The sequence below is a fragment of the Thamnophis elegans genome, chromosome 3 (genome assembly GCF_009769535.1).
Source record: "Thamnophis elegans isolate rThaEle1 chromosome 3, rThaEle1.pri, whole genome shotgun sequence".
Lineage (NCBI taxonomy): Eukaryota > Metazoa > Chordata > Lepidosauria > Squamata > Colubridae > Thamnophis > Thamnophis elegans.
Window position 1 is genome coordinate 74,404,901 of NC_045543.1, and position 18,670 is coordinate 74,423,570.

Consider the following 18,670-nt stretch of genomic DNA (forward strand, 5'->3'; position numbering starts at 1 on the left):
TCTCCTCTTTGTCTCTTTCTGTCTCTCTCACCCTCTTTCTCTGTCTCTCCTTCTTTCCCACTCTTCTGTCACTTTCTCTCTCCTTCTCTGTCTCTTTCTGTCTCTCTTCCCTCTTTTTTCTTCCTATCTTCCTCTCTACCACTCTTTTATCACTTTGTCTCTACTGCCCAACCTGTCCCCATACTTATCTTCAACTGATCATGTTTGCAATAATTTACCTTTACACACACACACACACACACGCACAAAACCATTCCTATAAATCATTGCTCTGTGAAACATCTGTGAAAAAAATTCAGGTGCTCAGGCATGAAAATGTGCCACTCAAACACTATACTTTTCCGCACATACTGAAAGAAATTAGAGGGAACATTGGTTGTAACAGGATATATAAGATCAACAACAATATGTCTAACTTAAAAACAATATTGAATACAATAGTATCTAAAACCTTACCACATTTTGGCTTATTTTGTGCCTGAAGCACGTAATATAGACCACGTAAGGCCAGTCATCTGGTTCCATCAACACCCCAGCAGCATGAGCACATGTGACATGGAATGAAGCTGGGCAACGTCCATAGGAGCACTGGATGCAAGCACCAGATATTTTCTTAATTCTTTGTCGACAGAAGATACATTTCTGCAGGTACAAATGGAAAGAAGGATTTCCACAGATTTAATTTTGAATATTGTCTAGCAGGTACTTATTTCCCATGATTTATAGCTACTACATGCACCAACTGGTCATGTGGTTAAGAATGTAGTTCAGAGAATACTGTAGTTGGATAACCGGTTAGATATTAAAAGGAAATATATAAATTAATCAACAGTTAAAATATTACTGTGGCAAACATATCTGTATGAACTGCATGATACAAAATAATTTCTGTTCAGCAGGAGAAATACCGGTAAGGTACTTAAATTTGATGTTGTAGATATCTGGAGATTTACACTTTTGTTAATGTAGTATTTATACAGAACTGCTTAGATATGCTGGCTCTCTGTTCACATCTAGCTGTAATGTTTCTTTGCTTTCTTTTTTTCTGTTATCGTGGCACCTTGGCTCAATAATTTATTTTGTTCTAGAAAGAGCAACAAAGCTCTTTAGCGAATAGCAGAAACAAGAATACAGCTCTGGAGGAATACTAAAGTACAAGAACCAAAGTTACTTAATTTAAAACTTTATAAAAAATATAAGAATTGATTTTTTTTTAAAGTAAATTTAAGCAGATTAATGAAAATGAAAATCATAAACAGAGAAAAATGATAGAAAATAGGTGTCAGATAAACATTATAGACATTAATTGTAATGTTGAAACCAATCAAAAGCTAGTAAAAACAAGAGATTCAGAATATAACTCTAAATCTTATCATAGATCAAGTCCAAAGAATATAGAGATTTTAATAGGTAAACATGAATATTACTGAACTGTATTCTGCCTTAAGATTAGAGCAAAATAGATACTAAATTAATTTTTGGGGGGATAATATATGGAAAAGCCACTGACAAAATAATACCTAATTATGACTTGCCTACATTCCAAGGACTAGATATAAATGCAAAAATGTATCATTTACCAATTTCAGCAAATGTGCATAAATAAAAAATAAGTCCCTGCATCTATATGGACCCGAAAATCATATGCAGCTTTATAAATTCAGTTTTTAATCAGGCAGCTTTTATTCTGGTCTCAGTATTCTCAGACTAGTACAAGAAATATATCCTTAAATAGTCTATAATCTCCTAAAACAGTCTAGCTTTTTGAAACCAGTAAATAAAAATCCATTGCCAAAGTTGAAAAACATCTGTAAAGTGACTAGGACTCATAAAGTAAAAAAGAGGTAATCTAAGTCTAGGCTGTAAATACGATATTTAACTGTACATAAAAGAGCATAGAATACACCTAAATAGCAAGACCTCATGTGATCAATCTGGCAGATTTTACATGCTACAGCACACAATCTAGTAGCATAACAAATGACAGTGCATCTGTAAGTAGTATTTTGGGTCTGCTGTATTTTGAGTCTGAGCAATCGTGATATCTGCTGATCAAAGATAGGATAGATTTAGTTTTGAATGTTTTTATAAAAGGAGCAACAAAGAAATATATATTCTGTGATTTTTAACTCTCCAGAATAATGAAAAACTGAAGCTTTTAGCGATTTATACTTTTTTTATAATTACCATTCAAAACTGCAGTGGTAAGAGCTTTATAAATTAATGGAAGTACTTTGGATTAAACCTAAAATTGAATATAAACCATATTTTCTCAGAAAATTTAATTTCTGAGTTCCAATTAATTTAAATTCCCAAACTAACCAAATAATTTTTTTCAGCACTTGTAATTTTAAACACTTTCCAGAAACTACTTCATATATGTTGTACTAATATAATATAGAACCAGTTTGGCCCAATGGTTAAGGTATCAGGCTAGAAATGGAAGACCAGGAGTATTAGTCTCGCCTTAGAAACAAAGCCAGCTGAGTTGTTCTCCCTCTTAGCCCTAGGAAGAAGGCAATGGCAAATCACTTTTGAAAAAAATTGTCAAGAGTAATACTGCAGGGACTTGTCAAGGCAATCTCTGACAATCTGGCAAAGGTAGGCAATACATTCCAAGAAAAGATAAAGTCAGCCTGCTTTGCTTGGTAAAATGCAGACCTAGAAAGAAGGATATATTTCCTGCTTTGAAAGAATCTGTCCACTATCATCTCTGGGATTTTCTCACTGGCAGAAGTGTCCTAAAGTCTTTCTTCCTTTGTTTCATTGTATTCTTGAATATATTTTGGTTGCTGTCCTGCATTATATTATTACATTATTTTCTTACACTGCCTTGGGATAAGGCCTTAGATACTCATAGAAGTGTGGTTATTTCTTCCAAATCCAAAATAATATGTGCCTGGACCCTGCTAGCCAAGTGATAGAGCCATATAGCACCTTATATGCTATTAACCTAATATCCCAAGCCCCAAAAATCATTTTATCAAGATATCTAACCAGCAAAATTTTGCATGACATAGTAAACTTGTATAACTCAATAATAATACACTTAGATACATTGGCTGCAAATGAATCACCTTTTAAATTATTAGTACATTGATCTAATTTGATACAACCAGCAAATGTCCTTGAAATGTCTATTGGAGTTGGGCAGTCTATAATATCGAATAAATAAAATAAACAATAGAAATAGAATAGGCTGTAATTCCTATTAGGAGTCCAAACCCATCAACTCCTGTATGTTATGTACTATGGATCTGTACCTAGGAAATACAATTTAATTCCTATCTGTTTATAACAAATGCTAGCCTATTTTTCATAAAAAGTAAAGCTCATCTGAATCTTTATGATCATGCCACTTTTGATATCTTTATTCAAATCATATATATAAAATAAAAAGTATAAATGGCTAAAAGCTTCAGTTTTTCATTATTCTGTTATGATCATGCATATATATATGATCATAACAACCCAGGTTTTCTATAAGGTAATAGAAATAAAATCAAGAGATAAGGTTAAAAGATTCAGTTATGAGCTCTGAATTTCTGAACTCTGCCCTCCAATTAGTTATACTTTTCACTTTCTACGTTTCTAGTTGCTACAAAACATACATCTTTATATATTTTTTAAAAAACAGAGAGGGAAAAAATAACTAGTTTATACTAGGCAGCCATTTAAAACTGATTGACCAAGATGAAAGGATTAAATTCAGAGCAATATGCTCTAAGCAATTTATTTTACTAAGGAAAAACCCCGCAGAGAATTCTTTATCACAAACTGGGTGCCTGTGCCTCCTAACCAATAAACCTTCCATCCTTCTGAGGCTGACTAGCTTGCCTGCTGATACCAATAAGCTAAAAGATAAATATTTTCTTTTCTCCTACAAACCTCAAAGAGATAATTTAAATTAAAAACACACACATATACCTCATGAGACAAAACAGTCCTAAGATATTCAGTCACATTTAAGGCTTGCATGTTCAAATATTTAGAAAGAGGAATCTTGGCAAGCTCTGACAGAGAATTTTGATGTGATACAAATACTCATATCAAAATTTCATCTACCTTGAGGCTACTTACTGGCATTTCAGCAATGGGCTGCAATGTATTTAAAGGAGACACGAGAATCCCTATGTGTCTGGCCAAGAGAAGGCTGTTGTCAATTATGTAGGTGGATGCCTCTGCACTGGAGAGGTAAAAATGCTGCATTTTTGAAGTGTATGGGTAATGACAAACAACTCTGTTGTTTGTCTTATCTGCTGAAGTGGAGTCATTGCAAATGTAAATAGTGCATGAGCATTCTGGCCAAGGCAGGTGTTTGGGTCAGCATGCACCTTCTCATTATTCTATTCTAAATCATAGAAATCTATTAATAGGCTCAAAAAAGATACCTTTCAATGAATTACTAGTGTTGAACAGTTCTTGTATTTTTAACTATTTTAATGGAAACATCCAATAACTCATAAAGTATTCAGACAATTGTGCTCTTATTTTCTGCATCCCATGGGAAGAAGATACATATTATTTGAGAGTTTAATCTTCTGGTTTAAGTAGGGAAGTTTTGTGCAAATATAACTATAAAATCCAAAATTGGTTGGTGAAACAGCTTGCAGTTTGTTGTTTTTTAAACTAGTTTCTGAATACATGCTTGAAATTCAACTACTAAGAAATATAACAAATTTATCAAAATACAAAACAAATGTACATTATTTACCTCATGTTTTATTATTACAATTGAGAATTACAATTTTCTAAAAAGAAATAAAACATTTTGGAATTTGGTTTAGAACAGGGCTATCAAACTCCTGCGCCAAGGGCCAGATGCATCATATGCTGGCCACACCCACGCTCGGTTTAGAGAAAGGGGGGGAGTCCTGATATATCATGTAACAACATGAGTTTGACACCTCTGGTTTAGAAGCATGGTTATTTATACAAATTCTGACAAAATGAAAGTTTCATCTGATTGATTTTACATCATGATGACAAAAAGCAGGGATTATTCATGATATCTACACCTATACAAACATATTATTCACACCACTAACATGTTGGGGGTACTTTTGGGTATTTAGACTCTCAGAAGTATGAAACGTATTCCAGATAGACAAAAACTTCAGACTAGACATTTGGAACTTCATTGAAATGCATTGGGAAACAGAATTTGAAATCCCTGTTAGAAATCTGTTGTCCAACATAAGTGGGAATCAGGATTTTTACAAATAGTGAAAATCACTTGTTCTTAAGTTGGGATATAACCAAGATGAAAAGAAATAAAAGGAATTGCTTGTACAAATGCTATAATACTAAGTTAATATAAAATAATGAGTTGGCGCTGTTTGCTTGGGGCAATGTTTTCAAATATTATGGTGTCACCAAAATCATTCTAAATGGATAAAAAGTGGTTAAAACAAATATGAAAATATAGTTTATGTATACCTACAGAATATTTTCATACATTCCTTTAGAATCAGAATATAAAATGAGTGAACATGCAAAATCTCATATTAATTATTATACAGTTTACAATGAGCAATTATCTCCTGACACAAATCTTCTGGACTTCTAATTTCATGAATTAAAATATACTCAAAATACTCAAATCATATTCAAATGCTAGACCTTATCATTATAATACTAATCCAATCTTAAAAGGACTCTTTAAGATTAAAGACTAAAGTCTTAAAGCACTCCTTATTGCTGAAAAACACTAAACATTAAACTATATTATAGTTATTTCATAGTGTTTCCCTTTAAGAAATACACTTGCTTTATTCTGTAATAGTTTCTTCAATATGTTCATATTTTGTTTGTATTATAAATGTTGAACCTAAAGGAAAAGAATCCACTGCCTCAAAATATCACAACCTGAATATATATGATACATCAACATTCTTTTATACAACATAAGGTTAGTGGATCAGTAACAGTTTATCTGAGTATGTCTACTCTGGGAATATTCAAGATGGCTAATAAAATATTAATATAAAAGCAGAATATAAAAAGTCAAAAACATAAATTTATCAATAAAAAAGTACTAAAACATCTAAAGCCTGAGTAAATCTGATTGATATCAGTTTCTGGCAGGAGCTTATTGACAGTTTAGTGACCAGACAGATGAGGCATGGAAAATACCATGGATACATACATTAATCTTACAAAGACATGGGGAAATGTTATTCTATTTCTTTAAAAAGGTTCAGAATAAAGAGAAAAGGAAATGAGACGGAAATTAATTTTAAAATAATAGCTATTCTATCCAAATCACACTGAGTACTTGACCATTTTGTATTATTATATTTTATTTTATATTGCAACTCTCTTGCCCCGCCTCTGTCTGAGATAGAGATTGATTGATTTCAATGTAAATTGTATTTAAAACTGCCATTTTATTTTATTTACTGGGTGAGGGGAGTTGTTTTGAAGACTGTTTGCTGCAAGTAAAACCAATTGAACTAAACTGCAATTATTTCTGAACAGGCCTGCAGTTGACAGAGGTTGTAAGCTGAAGCTACAACTGAAAATGGAATGGTATAAGCAGGATAGATAGGTCCTTATATTCCATTGGATGGCTTAATAGAAGGTATTTGTTGCTAATCACAAAAACATAGAACCTGAATAAAATATTTTGCAGATTGGCTAGAATTCAAGTATCTTCCATTTCTCTCATTTTTCTGCTGAAACAGTAAAACATGGATTATCAGTTTCAGTTTTTAGTATAAAGATTGCTATTTCCCCACATATATTGTGGACAAATCTAAATTCATAATTGTCTCTTAAATGTTAATAAAGGCCCCATTGTTAACCATAAATTACATTATTTTTTTAATTGGCTGGTATACTGAAATACAATTGCTTGAAGGCTTCAATAAAATTCAGTTTACTTATTTTATTTCATTTTATCCAGTAAAATATAGGGCAGTTTTCTTGGTCCTTTCCATTTTACTGGAGATTATTTGCTTTTAATAAGATGAATATGTAAAATTTACAAAAATGATAAACTGGAAAACACCAGGTTTTCCCAACTTCAGATTGGCAAACAAAAAAAAAAATTACGAATCTATCTCAAAGTTCACAAGGGTTGGATATGCACAATAATAATTGAATAATGATTGTGTTTGCATTATTACAAAGGAAGATGTAGTCTTCTGTGACATTTTTCCACCCAAAATAGCTGCTACTGCTATTGTGTACTTTGAGCTAGAAGGGGGGGGGGGTACTGCTGTGCTGCAGGAAGCAAAATACTTAATATTTAAAATCCATAATATTAACACTGTGCAATAACCTATAAGCATGATAATGATTTACACAATTTACATATCGTTTTAGTTTCTTCTCTACAATGGACAAAGCCACTAAGGGCTATACATTCTTCAAGTAATAAAATCAAAGAAAAGTCTTCATAATAGTAACTTTGAATTTGTGAATATGTAATGTATATGTGTGCATAAGTGCATATACTTTTGTTCTTTATAATGCCATTTGTAAAACCGAAGACTGATGGCTTTAATGTTTCATTAAAAGACTGACTACTTCATTAAATGTACTTGCTCCTGAAAGATGCATGAAAGTCACACATATAGTATAAGTGCAATTCTGTAATTAGCATTTATAGATGAAAGTTCCATATATTTTAGGGTTAGGGTTAGGTCTCCATGTATTCGGAGAGCAAGATGGACATCGTCAATGGATTCAGAACACATGGGTATGGTTAGGAGGGTGCATACCAGTGGTGAGTTCCAGCCAGTATGGCCCAGTATGGCCGTTCCGGTAGTAGCCGGGAGCAACTGACAGTGTACCGGTACGGTGGCCCGTTTCACCCGTCCACCCGCCCACATTTTATATGGTTTTAAAGTAACCGGACAATTCTGCACGTACGCACAGCATGTGCCACCTGCGCGACCTCCGACCAGCATCTGGGTGTCGCAGGGGTGGTAGAGTACACATGCGTGCACAGCGTGCGTGCATGAACATGACGCCCGGCCCCGTGCGGAGAGTACCAATAGCAAAAGGGAGAGGAACCCACCACTGGTGCATACTTTTCAAGCCTGCCTTGTCTATATTTCCTGGCAAAATACATGGGAAAATCACATTTAGGACAGTGGTATCTACTGAAGGCCCATGGCCCATTGGGTGCTTAATTCTGGCCCATGGGGCTGCCATGGAAATGGCGAAGGACCGGCCTGCAGTGCCTCTGCCAGCAAAAATGGAGCTTTCATTGGACATGGAAAGCCCCATTTTCAGCCTAGATGGCATCCTGCACCGCTCTGCCAGCAAAAATGGAGCTGGGGGGGGGCTACGTGCAGCCTCCCCAGGCTCCATTTTGGTTGACATAGGGCTAGCAATACAAGCTAAAAGCAAAACAAAAGGAGAAACAAGGGTTTGGCTCCCTCCCTGGTCTCGCTTTTCTCTGCTGGAGGCCACAGGTGCCCCTGAAATGAGTGATGTTGAGCTGGCCATGCCCCCCATCACTCTGAGGTCAAACAAAACCCTGATGCAGCCCTCAATGAAATCGAGTTTGACACCACTTTATTAGTGCATTAGATAGACTTATCTTCCTTTCTGCAGTGCTGGTTTCCGAAAGTATTCTTACTTTCAAATGGGAATCTGGTATATAAAAAATACTATTACTACATCCCATTTAATCTTCCAAGATATATTTCTACCACGTCAGATTAAGCTTATGCACTTCACTAGAAGAACCCAAAACTGAGTGAGCCGAATCAGCTCTTTCAATATGAAAGATAATCACAGCATAACAAAACTATCTTAATTTGTGAGACACCTGCCATTAAACTCACAAAAGTATAAAATTTTAACATATAATTACTCATCAATAAGTTTTAAATTGTATTTTAATACTGATATGCAAAACTCATTTTTAGAATTATTTTCCTTTGTAATTCCGTTATGGAGAAAAAATGGTACAATTACAGATAATAACGGATAGTAGTATATCTACAGTTACTCACAAGGGACAATAATTATCCCGAAGGCAGTGAAGTTAGCTTCATATAGATCTTTATGCAAAGTGGCTTTATTCTTCCAACTTGATGTTGTAGGGGCCTATAATCAAAATATTGAAGGACTGTCTAAAATAAAACAACCTTCAGGTGTCTCGTTGTGTAAACAACAAACGCAACACATTATACAACTTGCAAGCACTAGCTTTGTATTATACATAATCTTTGAAGTTATTGAGTTCCTTTTTAAAATAATTAAATAAGGATACAGACAAGCCACTGAGTGTCTTTGGTCTGTGGAACTTAATCACAGGAAAAGAGGTTTAAAAATCAACCAGTTATTGTTTCATGTTGAGCCTCTTTTTCTTGTGTTAGTAATTTTCTCCTCTAACCTTCTATTTTGTACTGTCAACTATATGACAAGATTTATTATGAATTCTGTATGTATTATAGCACTAAAAATCACTTATACACATATACCTGAAATCATTACACTCCCACCCGGTCACATGGCCGGCAAGCCACTCCCACAAAGCAGGCCACACCCACAGAGTAGGTTCCAAAAAATTTTGAAACCCACCACAGATCAGGAATCACTAAATATATCAAAAATGATATTCTTTCAAATAAATCCCACAAATAGACTCTTGCATAGTAAATTATGACTCTCATAAAGAATGAGAAACTTTCACAGAAAAACTATTTCTCTACTAGAAAAACTATTTCTAGTATACTGCTTATTTTGACATTGTCAATTCATCATTTCAAAAATGAGACAAAAGCATAGACCACTTCACTCAGGAAGCTCATTGCCTCATTAAAAATATAGTCAGTCTAGAACTCCACTTTTCTTAGATATTTATTGTTAAACAAAATAATGTGTAGGGAAAAGATTCATCCTGTTTTGGCTTCTCTATTTGTCATCTGAACTTGCACTGTAGCTGAAGTTGAAAAACAAAAGGCAGACATAATAGTGGGTTTTAAAATATAAAATCACAATGTCTATTTCATGACTGCCTAAAAAAATCCATGTAGTGAAACCCTTACATGTAAAAACCTTTCCTAGAATAAACCTCAACAACTGTCTTAATGTTTTATTTTCAGTTTTCTAATTTCGGAAATCTCAGAAATTAGAAAGGTTGTGACAACCTATATCCTACAGAGCTGGCTTTGAAATATCATTAAAATAACTTTGCCTCACCAGACTTGCAAGTCCCTTAACCCATGGGGGTCCAACGTTTTGGCTTGCCCGGGCTGCATTGAGTGACTGAGTGAGGAGGAATTGTCTTAGGCCGCATATAAAATATATAATATATTTAATGTATATATGGTAAATTACATAACAATTGTAAAAGTTTACAATCTTGTGGGGCTATATTATTAGCTGTTCAGGGCTGCATGTGGTCCACGGATTGAATGGACCTGCCCTACCCCCCCCCCTTTACTTATAGTCTGTCTTTGTGCCAATTAACTTTGATGCCAGATGTAAATGAGTCCACTCTGATTAATATTTATTCCGAATTGAAGTTTTAATATTTTGCTTTGTAGTAAGTTTTAACACTAAAATTAAACCATATTTACATTTATGCACTGAGCCTTTAAGTTTAGCATAGCAAATGAACTTAAATCAATTTATACAAGACTTTCAATGTTTATTCTGCCTTACTAGCCATAACTTGCTCTACTGCCATATTTAATAAATGTTGTTTTATTACCACTGTTTATTTGTTGAGAGCTACTTCGATGTAGTGGTTAAGGCACCAGGCACAAAGCCAATTGGATGAAAATTAATTGGTAGATTACATTAGTATTGTTGTATAATCTATTTAATAAGAATATGTAATATCCATGTTTCACATTATTTACAGAATATATTTAATATTGAGAAAATACCAGACCATTAAAAATGCAGTCAGCAAATTAATTTTTAGTCACTGTTTTCTAAGGATATCTGGATGGAAGACTATATTACCTCTTTTGGCAGAAACACAAGCAGAATATTAAATAATATCCTGCCTGGAACTAAATAGGATTTGCACTTAACTGCATCAACAGACATCTATTGAATATGGCTAATAAAATGACATGTAATTAACATCAAGGAATAATTAAGAACAAAATCAAGATGATAACATGAGCCAGGTTGCTGCTGCAATCCTTTCACCTCTTATTTCTCAGAATTTGTTTATACTTTATATGGGCTTCCATAATGGATATCCATTACAGTGAATCCTTAACAAGACGAACAGGAACATCTGTTAAATCCAAAAGAAATTTTAAGCATATATATTTTAGACATGTGCAAAACTGTGAATGGGATTTAAGGTATGCAAGGAATGGAAATGCTCAATTAATTGAATCCAAATTACATTAAACAGAGGTTTGTTAAAATTGATTTATTGCATATTTGGTACAATAAAGAAATGATATGTAAAGATGCATTTATATCTATTTGAAAAATGTTTCATTATTTATTAAGTAAAGCAATGTTTTATTAATTTTCATTTCATATATGATAAATCAATATAAAATTAATTCATCAAATTTAATTTTAATACTTTTAAAAATGGTTTAAAATAAATATGATACGTATTGTTAAGTACATGTGTGAAATTATTAAAGCTTACTTTCAGAATTATTCTTTACAAATACAGACTTTTAGGTCACAATATTTGTAAATAAACTATATGTACTACTGACAAAATTATTTATGGATATGTAAAAAGCTTATATTTAACCATTTGTTAACAACTTATATATCAAATAGTAATTTAAGAGAAAATTTCACTTACTCTGCTATAGACATCAAACATTGATCAATAACTGATGTACAGGCATAAATGTTTTTGTGTACCAATGTGTAAATATTATAAAAATAATATATTCTTAAGAGGTAGGGGGAATGTATTTAATATTTTTCCACCATTTAATGTCTTGAATAGTTTTGATTGATTAGTTTTTCAAAATTATAATTGTAAGCAAAGTAAGAACTCTGTAATAATATTAAATTTATATTCTACAATTCACTTTTATATATTTAGGATTTTAAAACTAGTATATCAGTCCAATACATACTTTATAAAAAATATGTTACAGTTATATTACTTACATACAAAATTAAGCACAGCAAAATCAATTTACAGCAACATATAATTTTTAGAAAAAGTAGATGACTTGTCGCATTCATTTTTATGCTACTAAAATCAGACACACAAAAACGTATGATAAGATATATTCTACGCACTGGCATCATTTTAATGCAACCATAAATTATTAACTGACTCTCTAGTGCAGTGTTTTTCAACCTTTTTGTGCAAAGGCACACTTTTTTCATGAAAAAAATCACAAGGCACACCATCATTAGAAAATGTTAAAAAAATTTAACTCTGTGCCTATATTGACTATATATAAAGTAAATTTCCCACGGCACACCTTACACTATGTCACGGCACACTAGTGTGCCGCGGCACAGTGGTTGAAAAACACTGCTCTAGTGAATTTTTAGTCTACTAACTATATTTTAACAACTTTCTAACTGAAAAATGCAAGCATTCATTCCTCATCAATGTATTTTAATATTATTTTTGAAACATTATAGAAATATGGTTGAACAATTCTGAGTATTATTCCAAAACATAGAATATGGAAGTCAGATAGTCAATGTGTAAGTTAATGTTCAGTATAATGACTTTCCTTCATATTACTGCCTGCAGCAATATTTTTGAAATGCTGAAAGTTAATCAATAGTTGCTTATTTTCCAGGAATTGCATGACAACAGCATAGTGTATCAGTGTCAAATATTTGTACAGTGCTAGAAAAAGGGAGTAGCTATTCAAAACTTTGTACTTAATCAATTTTCTTGTAAAATTAAATCCAAGACAATGAACAAATTGGTTTAGTTCTGTTTTTGGATTTTATTTTAAATGTGGGTTAAAGTATGGACACCTTTAGCACTACTATACCAACTCTTCCATTTTATTTTATTTTATTTTTTAAAATGGCATACTAAAGTAAATTTATTTTTTAAATGGATCACCTTTTTCAAGGATCAAAACATTGGTCTTTGGTTTTCAGACCCACAGTTATTTGCCTTCAGGTGCAAATTTATAACCACATTCAGATAAAACTTTGACCTTACCACATAATAAAAATCTCATAGATTTGCTATCGTTGCTTTGTAATTTTATTTTCAAAATACTATCCTCACCCAGAAAGTACTCATGCTTATATAGGATTCACTTCTCAAATATAAATATGAGGTAATCAAAAGCCTAAGGCAACTTCAGTCTGTTCAAAACTCATTTTCCTCTCTGCTTGGAGAAATATGTCTGAAATGTAAAAATAATAGGAAACTATATGGCAGAGAAAAAAAATCACTGCCAGTCATTGTACAGATAAGTATTGCTCCTCATGTCATTCAGTCTGCTAACATTCAAAAGAAATTCTAAGAAGGAAGACTTAATGACAACATAATGAAGTCCAGAAATTTGCATCCAAGCATTAATCTTTATTTTAATCACTGTTATATTAATCTCAAAATAAAGTAATTTATATTATTTTATACATAAGCACATTATTTTACTTTTATCATTCTGCATTGCCATAATTGGCTGTCTTTATTCTAATGTTTTATATGAGGTACATTATTTTGTTATCCAGAGTAAAGACAGCACTTGGCCTTTGAAAGGTATGCTGGGATACAAAAGGGAGGGTGGACAGAACACTACATTTCCTCCCCTTTCCATTTAATAAAAATTAAATACAGTTGATATGATTATTCTCCAGGCATAATTTATTATCATCTTACTTCAGTTGCATTGAAATTAAATTTTAGTAACAACTTTTGGAAGCTTTTGGGCACTTTAAGATTTGATAGAACAGCATTTGGCCATCAGCCTCTGTTATACAATTACTGCAGTTTTACAATTATTAAAAAATAAAGCCAGTCTTTAAATTACTTCCTATTTTTTTCAGTAATAGCATATTTGAAAAGAATGCAACTATGCAAAGATGTGAAAATAAAAATCTTCACAATATAGTCAGTCAGTCAGTCAGTCAGTCAGTCAGTCTGTATCTGTATCTCTATCTATCTATCTATCTATCTATCTATCTATCTATCTATCTATCTATCTATCATCTATCTATCATCTATCTATCTATCTATCTATCTATCTATCTATCTATATATATATATATAGAGTGTGTGTGTGTGTGTGTGTGTGTGTGTGTGTGTGTGTGTGTGTGTGTATGTATAAATAATTATTTTTTTCAATGTCTTTTTTCTTTCTTTCCCCAAAAAAGTTTTCTGGGAGGGAAACCAGCTCTGAACTTCATAATTAAATTATTGTTGAATTGACTTAGCCAGTATTTTAAATGTTTTTTTCATTTTTTTTATACACATACAAAACACTCAGAACATCTGGAATTTTATGAAGATTAATGCTGACAATGTAAAAGTCCAAAGCATATGAACAGTTCATTGCTTGAGTAAATAGAAGCTGTTTTACCATTTTTTCCCTGAGGGGAGTGAAAACATTAGCTATTTTTAAAAATAAAATATTCTTCTTGCTGTTTGTGAGTTAACCAGACACTTCATGTGTATAATGAACATCTGTGCTCCTGACTCGAGCAACTGTTGGCAATTTCCTTATTTTCAGCTGTTGAAGACTTGGATCTCAAAGATAAAGTCATACATGATACATATTGATATGCTATGGTCCATTTGAGTTTCAATTTTTTTTTTATCTGAGGGGGAAAGGTACTATTATTATTTAATCTTCACTTTACAATCAAAATACTAGTAGTTTCAATAAATCTATCATATATTGTCCTCTAAACCTATGATTACAGGAGAATTAAGATATATTTAAGTAATCACAACGAACATTGTTAGCACAGTAAGATGTCTCATGGAAAAACCCCAAACCAAAAAGCACAGTCAAATTTCCTGTCATCGTGTATTCAATCCAATCTGTTATCTATCCTATATCTTCTGTACCAATGACACATGCAAATAATTCATTTAGTTTCTCAGCAATCTCCAGATTCTTCTTGAGCATCCATTCAATTATTTTGTTGTCTAACAACCCAACCACTTTGACCACTTTTCAGGTTTAAATATATAGGTTTTTATCAATTCCTTTAATGCTTTAATGGACTTCTATAATTCCTTATAACATACATATTTTCTGCAAATTTAGTGTCCTCATTAGGTTCACATTGTCTAGAGCCATGATGGCAAACCTATGGCACGCGTGCTACAGGTGGCATGTGGAGCCATATTTGCCAACAAGGTCACCCTTGGCAGTCCTCAGCTCTGATGCGCCAGCTGATTTTTGGCCTTCAGGAGGACAGGAGAGACATTTTCACCCTCCCCAGGCTTCAGGAAAGCCTCCAAAGCCTGGAGAGGGTGAAAAACAGGCCCAATGGCCAAACCGGAAGTTTGCTGGTTGGGCCATTGGGCCATTTTTCACCCTCCCTAGGCTTCACGAAAGCCTCCGGAGCCTGAGGAGGGTGAAAATAACCCCCCCCCTGCATGGGGATCATTCTCACATGCACAGTGGGGGGGGTCACTCATACATGCACATGTAGGGGACATTTGTGCATGCGCAGGTGGGTGGGCATACACAACAGCAGACGCGCGCGCAGTTTTGGCACACTTTTAGAAAAAGGTTAACCACCACAGGCCTAGAGGAAGCTTTTTATAGAATGCTGATAAATAGATATTCTGGATTCTTTCTGGACTTCTATTATTGTAGAATTTATTTTTTATTTAAATTATTTATACAACGCCTAACCCTAACCCACAGCAATGACTGTGGGCAATGTACACAACTACCACAACAGTATATAACCCCATGACAATCTGTTAAACTAACCTCCAAAACAAAAAGGCACATCATCATTAGATGTACATCTCATGACCACAAATGACCACAAATGATCTCTCTCCAGCATCTTAAATGGTAAATAGGAATTAAAAGAAAGTAGAAGCCTGAGGGGCCTCTGACAAAGTAGGGATCTCTGACTTAACCTCAGCCCACTACCAACATTGATTGGAACTGGTCACAAAGAAGGGAAAAGTACCATAGCACAATGTCTCACACTCCTAATTCTCTGATTCATCCCAGAAGGATACAGGATCAAGGGGAACAAAGGTTGCTGAGAGAACAGAAGACCAGGGTGATGTACAGTAGTACTCTCATCCCAAGCTCATCAAAGGACACTGAAAAATGCAACCAATGCTATGCCAGTATTATGGCCAGGCCTCAATCCTGACTGAAAGGATGCCAGATAATTTGCTTTTTCCTAAATCCTCTCAAGCTATAAGTCATCACCTTCTCAACCATCTTCCCCAAAAAGAGAATGTTAAAGACTAGATGTAAATTGTCCAGATCTGTTGGACAATCCTGGATAAGTCTCAATTCTTATGATTTTAAATAAACTCTACGCAGAAACAGATTTGTTCATCGTAATATTTCCTCCCAGTATCTTTTTCATCAGTCCCTTCAATTTTAAGAATTTTCCCTGTTATAGTCAAATATGACCATGGAACATCAACAGTTTTCGATTTAATGTACCCTATTGGTACCCCAATGCTTACAAACAATGATTATCACATAAGTAAATCTAGAATCCCCTCCCCCCCCCGTGTTCGTAATGATATGGATATCTATAAATTTGATTTATTTGTCATGAGCTAAGCTTTATTACATTTTTCCTTTGTCTACCTGATGCCTTTCATCATCTCAAGATTTGGTTTCAGAATTTTAATCAGATGGCAATAGCATATCTCTATTTATGGTTAGAAGCCAACACAAAAATTATTGTTAGAAAAATTTAGCCTTCCAATGCATGTAATACACCTGATTGTACATCCTCTTTCAAATAAAAATCAACACACAGACACACACACACACACACACACACACACACAAAATCCAATCCATTCCCTGGCCTTTCTATGGTTTGGCATATAAACAATTGTGTATGTTCTTTACATTATATATATTCTTTACATATATTTGGATATATAAATAACCATACCCGAATGTTCTACAAGGTTTCAGTTAATTCTACATTATGTTTTGTTGTCCATGCTGGCTCTTACAGTAGAACCAAGAATATTTTCCAAAGAACACTTGTCATTTGATGCTTGCTGAGGCAGAACTTTGTCATATACAGTTAGCAAATTTATCAGCAATAATAGCTGGAAAAATTGTCCTTCTGTGTAAATACTTCAACTTACCTATTTTAGAAACGTAAGAAGAAATTAGGGTTTTATAGCTGGTAGTAGAGCAAAATAAATAAATAAAAGCAAGAAAGAGTAAAACACTAAAGAAAAAAAAAACACTAAACCATGTCATGTTATAATCTTGCAGATGAATGTATATGTTTCCAGTCTGCTACTTTAAGGCATAAGGAATAGCAAAAATTATGGTATACTCATTGAAAATACATCAATGCACCTATTGTTTACATAATAATTTGTAAAATTCACTACAACTGTAAATTATATATTATAGTAACAATTTAGACTAATATTACTCACCAGTTTCAATCTCTGCAAAGGTATCCTGGTCGTGTCTATTGGTGTTCTCTCTGTGACATTACCAAACCTGACTTCAGGTATAGCAATTGCACACATGACATGAGCCCACCTATAAAATTATAGAAAGTACATGCATGCAAAGACAAAAGAAATATAAACATTAAAAAATTTAAAAGATAAATTCATGTAACAGCTTTTGCACATTTCCAAAACTGCATGTAAATCAAGATCATGGTTTTAAATATTTTAAAGTGCTGAATTCTTTTTTAAATATGACCTTTAGGTAGACATATCAAATAAAGGTACTGTATTCAATTTATTTTTTTTCCTCCTAAGATTATTTTGAGTTCTATCAATTATGCAATTTTTGGAACTTATCGGTAATTCATATTTCATTTTTTTTTAAACTATACTGAGGTGATATTAAGGATTTTAATTAATTTAAAACAGTGTATAGTTATATTTTGATTTAATCTCTATAACAATAATATATTTGAGAAAGAAAAACCAGATAACAATAATTATTTATTTTATTCTATTTATTAGACATGTTTGCCATCCATCTCACCAATAGGTGACTCTGGGAGGTTTATAAACATTAAAAGCTATTAAAATATATAAACAATAAATAATCAAATAGCAATAACATGTTACTCCTCAAAGTAACATGCACATTTGAATATAATTATTCTTCACATATCATACATTTCAAAATTAATATTTTGAGTAATTTTTCTCCAATAAAAGGTGTACATTCAGCGCAATTTTGAACAAGAACAAAGATTTCCTGTTGATTTTTTAATTGTAATATAGTGAGATTTGAGGAAAGGACCTTATTATTAGCAATTGAAATAGCAGTTAGACTGTTCCATAGTGCTTTACAGCACTTTCTGGGCAGTTTACAATGTCAGCATATCGCCCTGAACAATCTGAGTCCTCATTTTACCGACCTTAAAAGGAGGAAGGCTGAGCCATCTTCAAGCCCCATTAGGATCAAATTTCAGGCTATGGGCAGAGTTAGCCTGCAATGCTACATTCTAACTATTGCATCATCAAGGCAATGTACTACACTTACATCAGAGGTGGGTTCCTACTGATTCGGACTGGTTCAGCCGAACCGGTAGTAACTTGGTAGCCTGGGTCGCTAGAACTGGC

General features: G+C 33.3%; 1 protein-coding gene across 5 annotated transcripts in view; it reads right to left on the minus strand.

The window, feature by feature from the left end:
- Nucleotides 1-18,670, minus strand: part of KDM4C (lysine demethylase 4C) — a 240,010-nt gene that overhangs the window by 23,345 nt on the left and 197,995 nt on the right. For all 5 annotated transcript variants that reach the window (XM_032213186.1, XM_032213188.1, XM_032213185.1 and 2 more), the window contains 2 exons: nt 17,516-17,624; nt 457-642 (listed from right to left, as the gene is read on the minus strand). In XM_032213186.1, the coding sequence (XP_032069077.1) occupies nt 457-642; nt 17,516-17,624 (295 nt within the window). The remainder of the gene's footprint in view (nt 1-456; nt 643-17,515; nt 17,625-18,670) is intronic.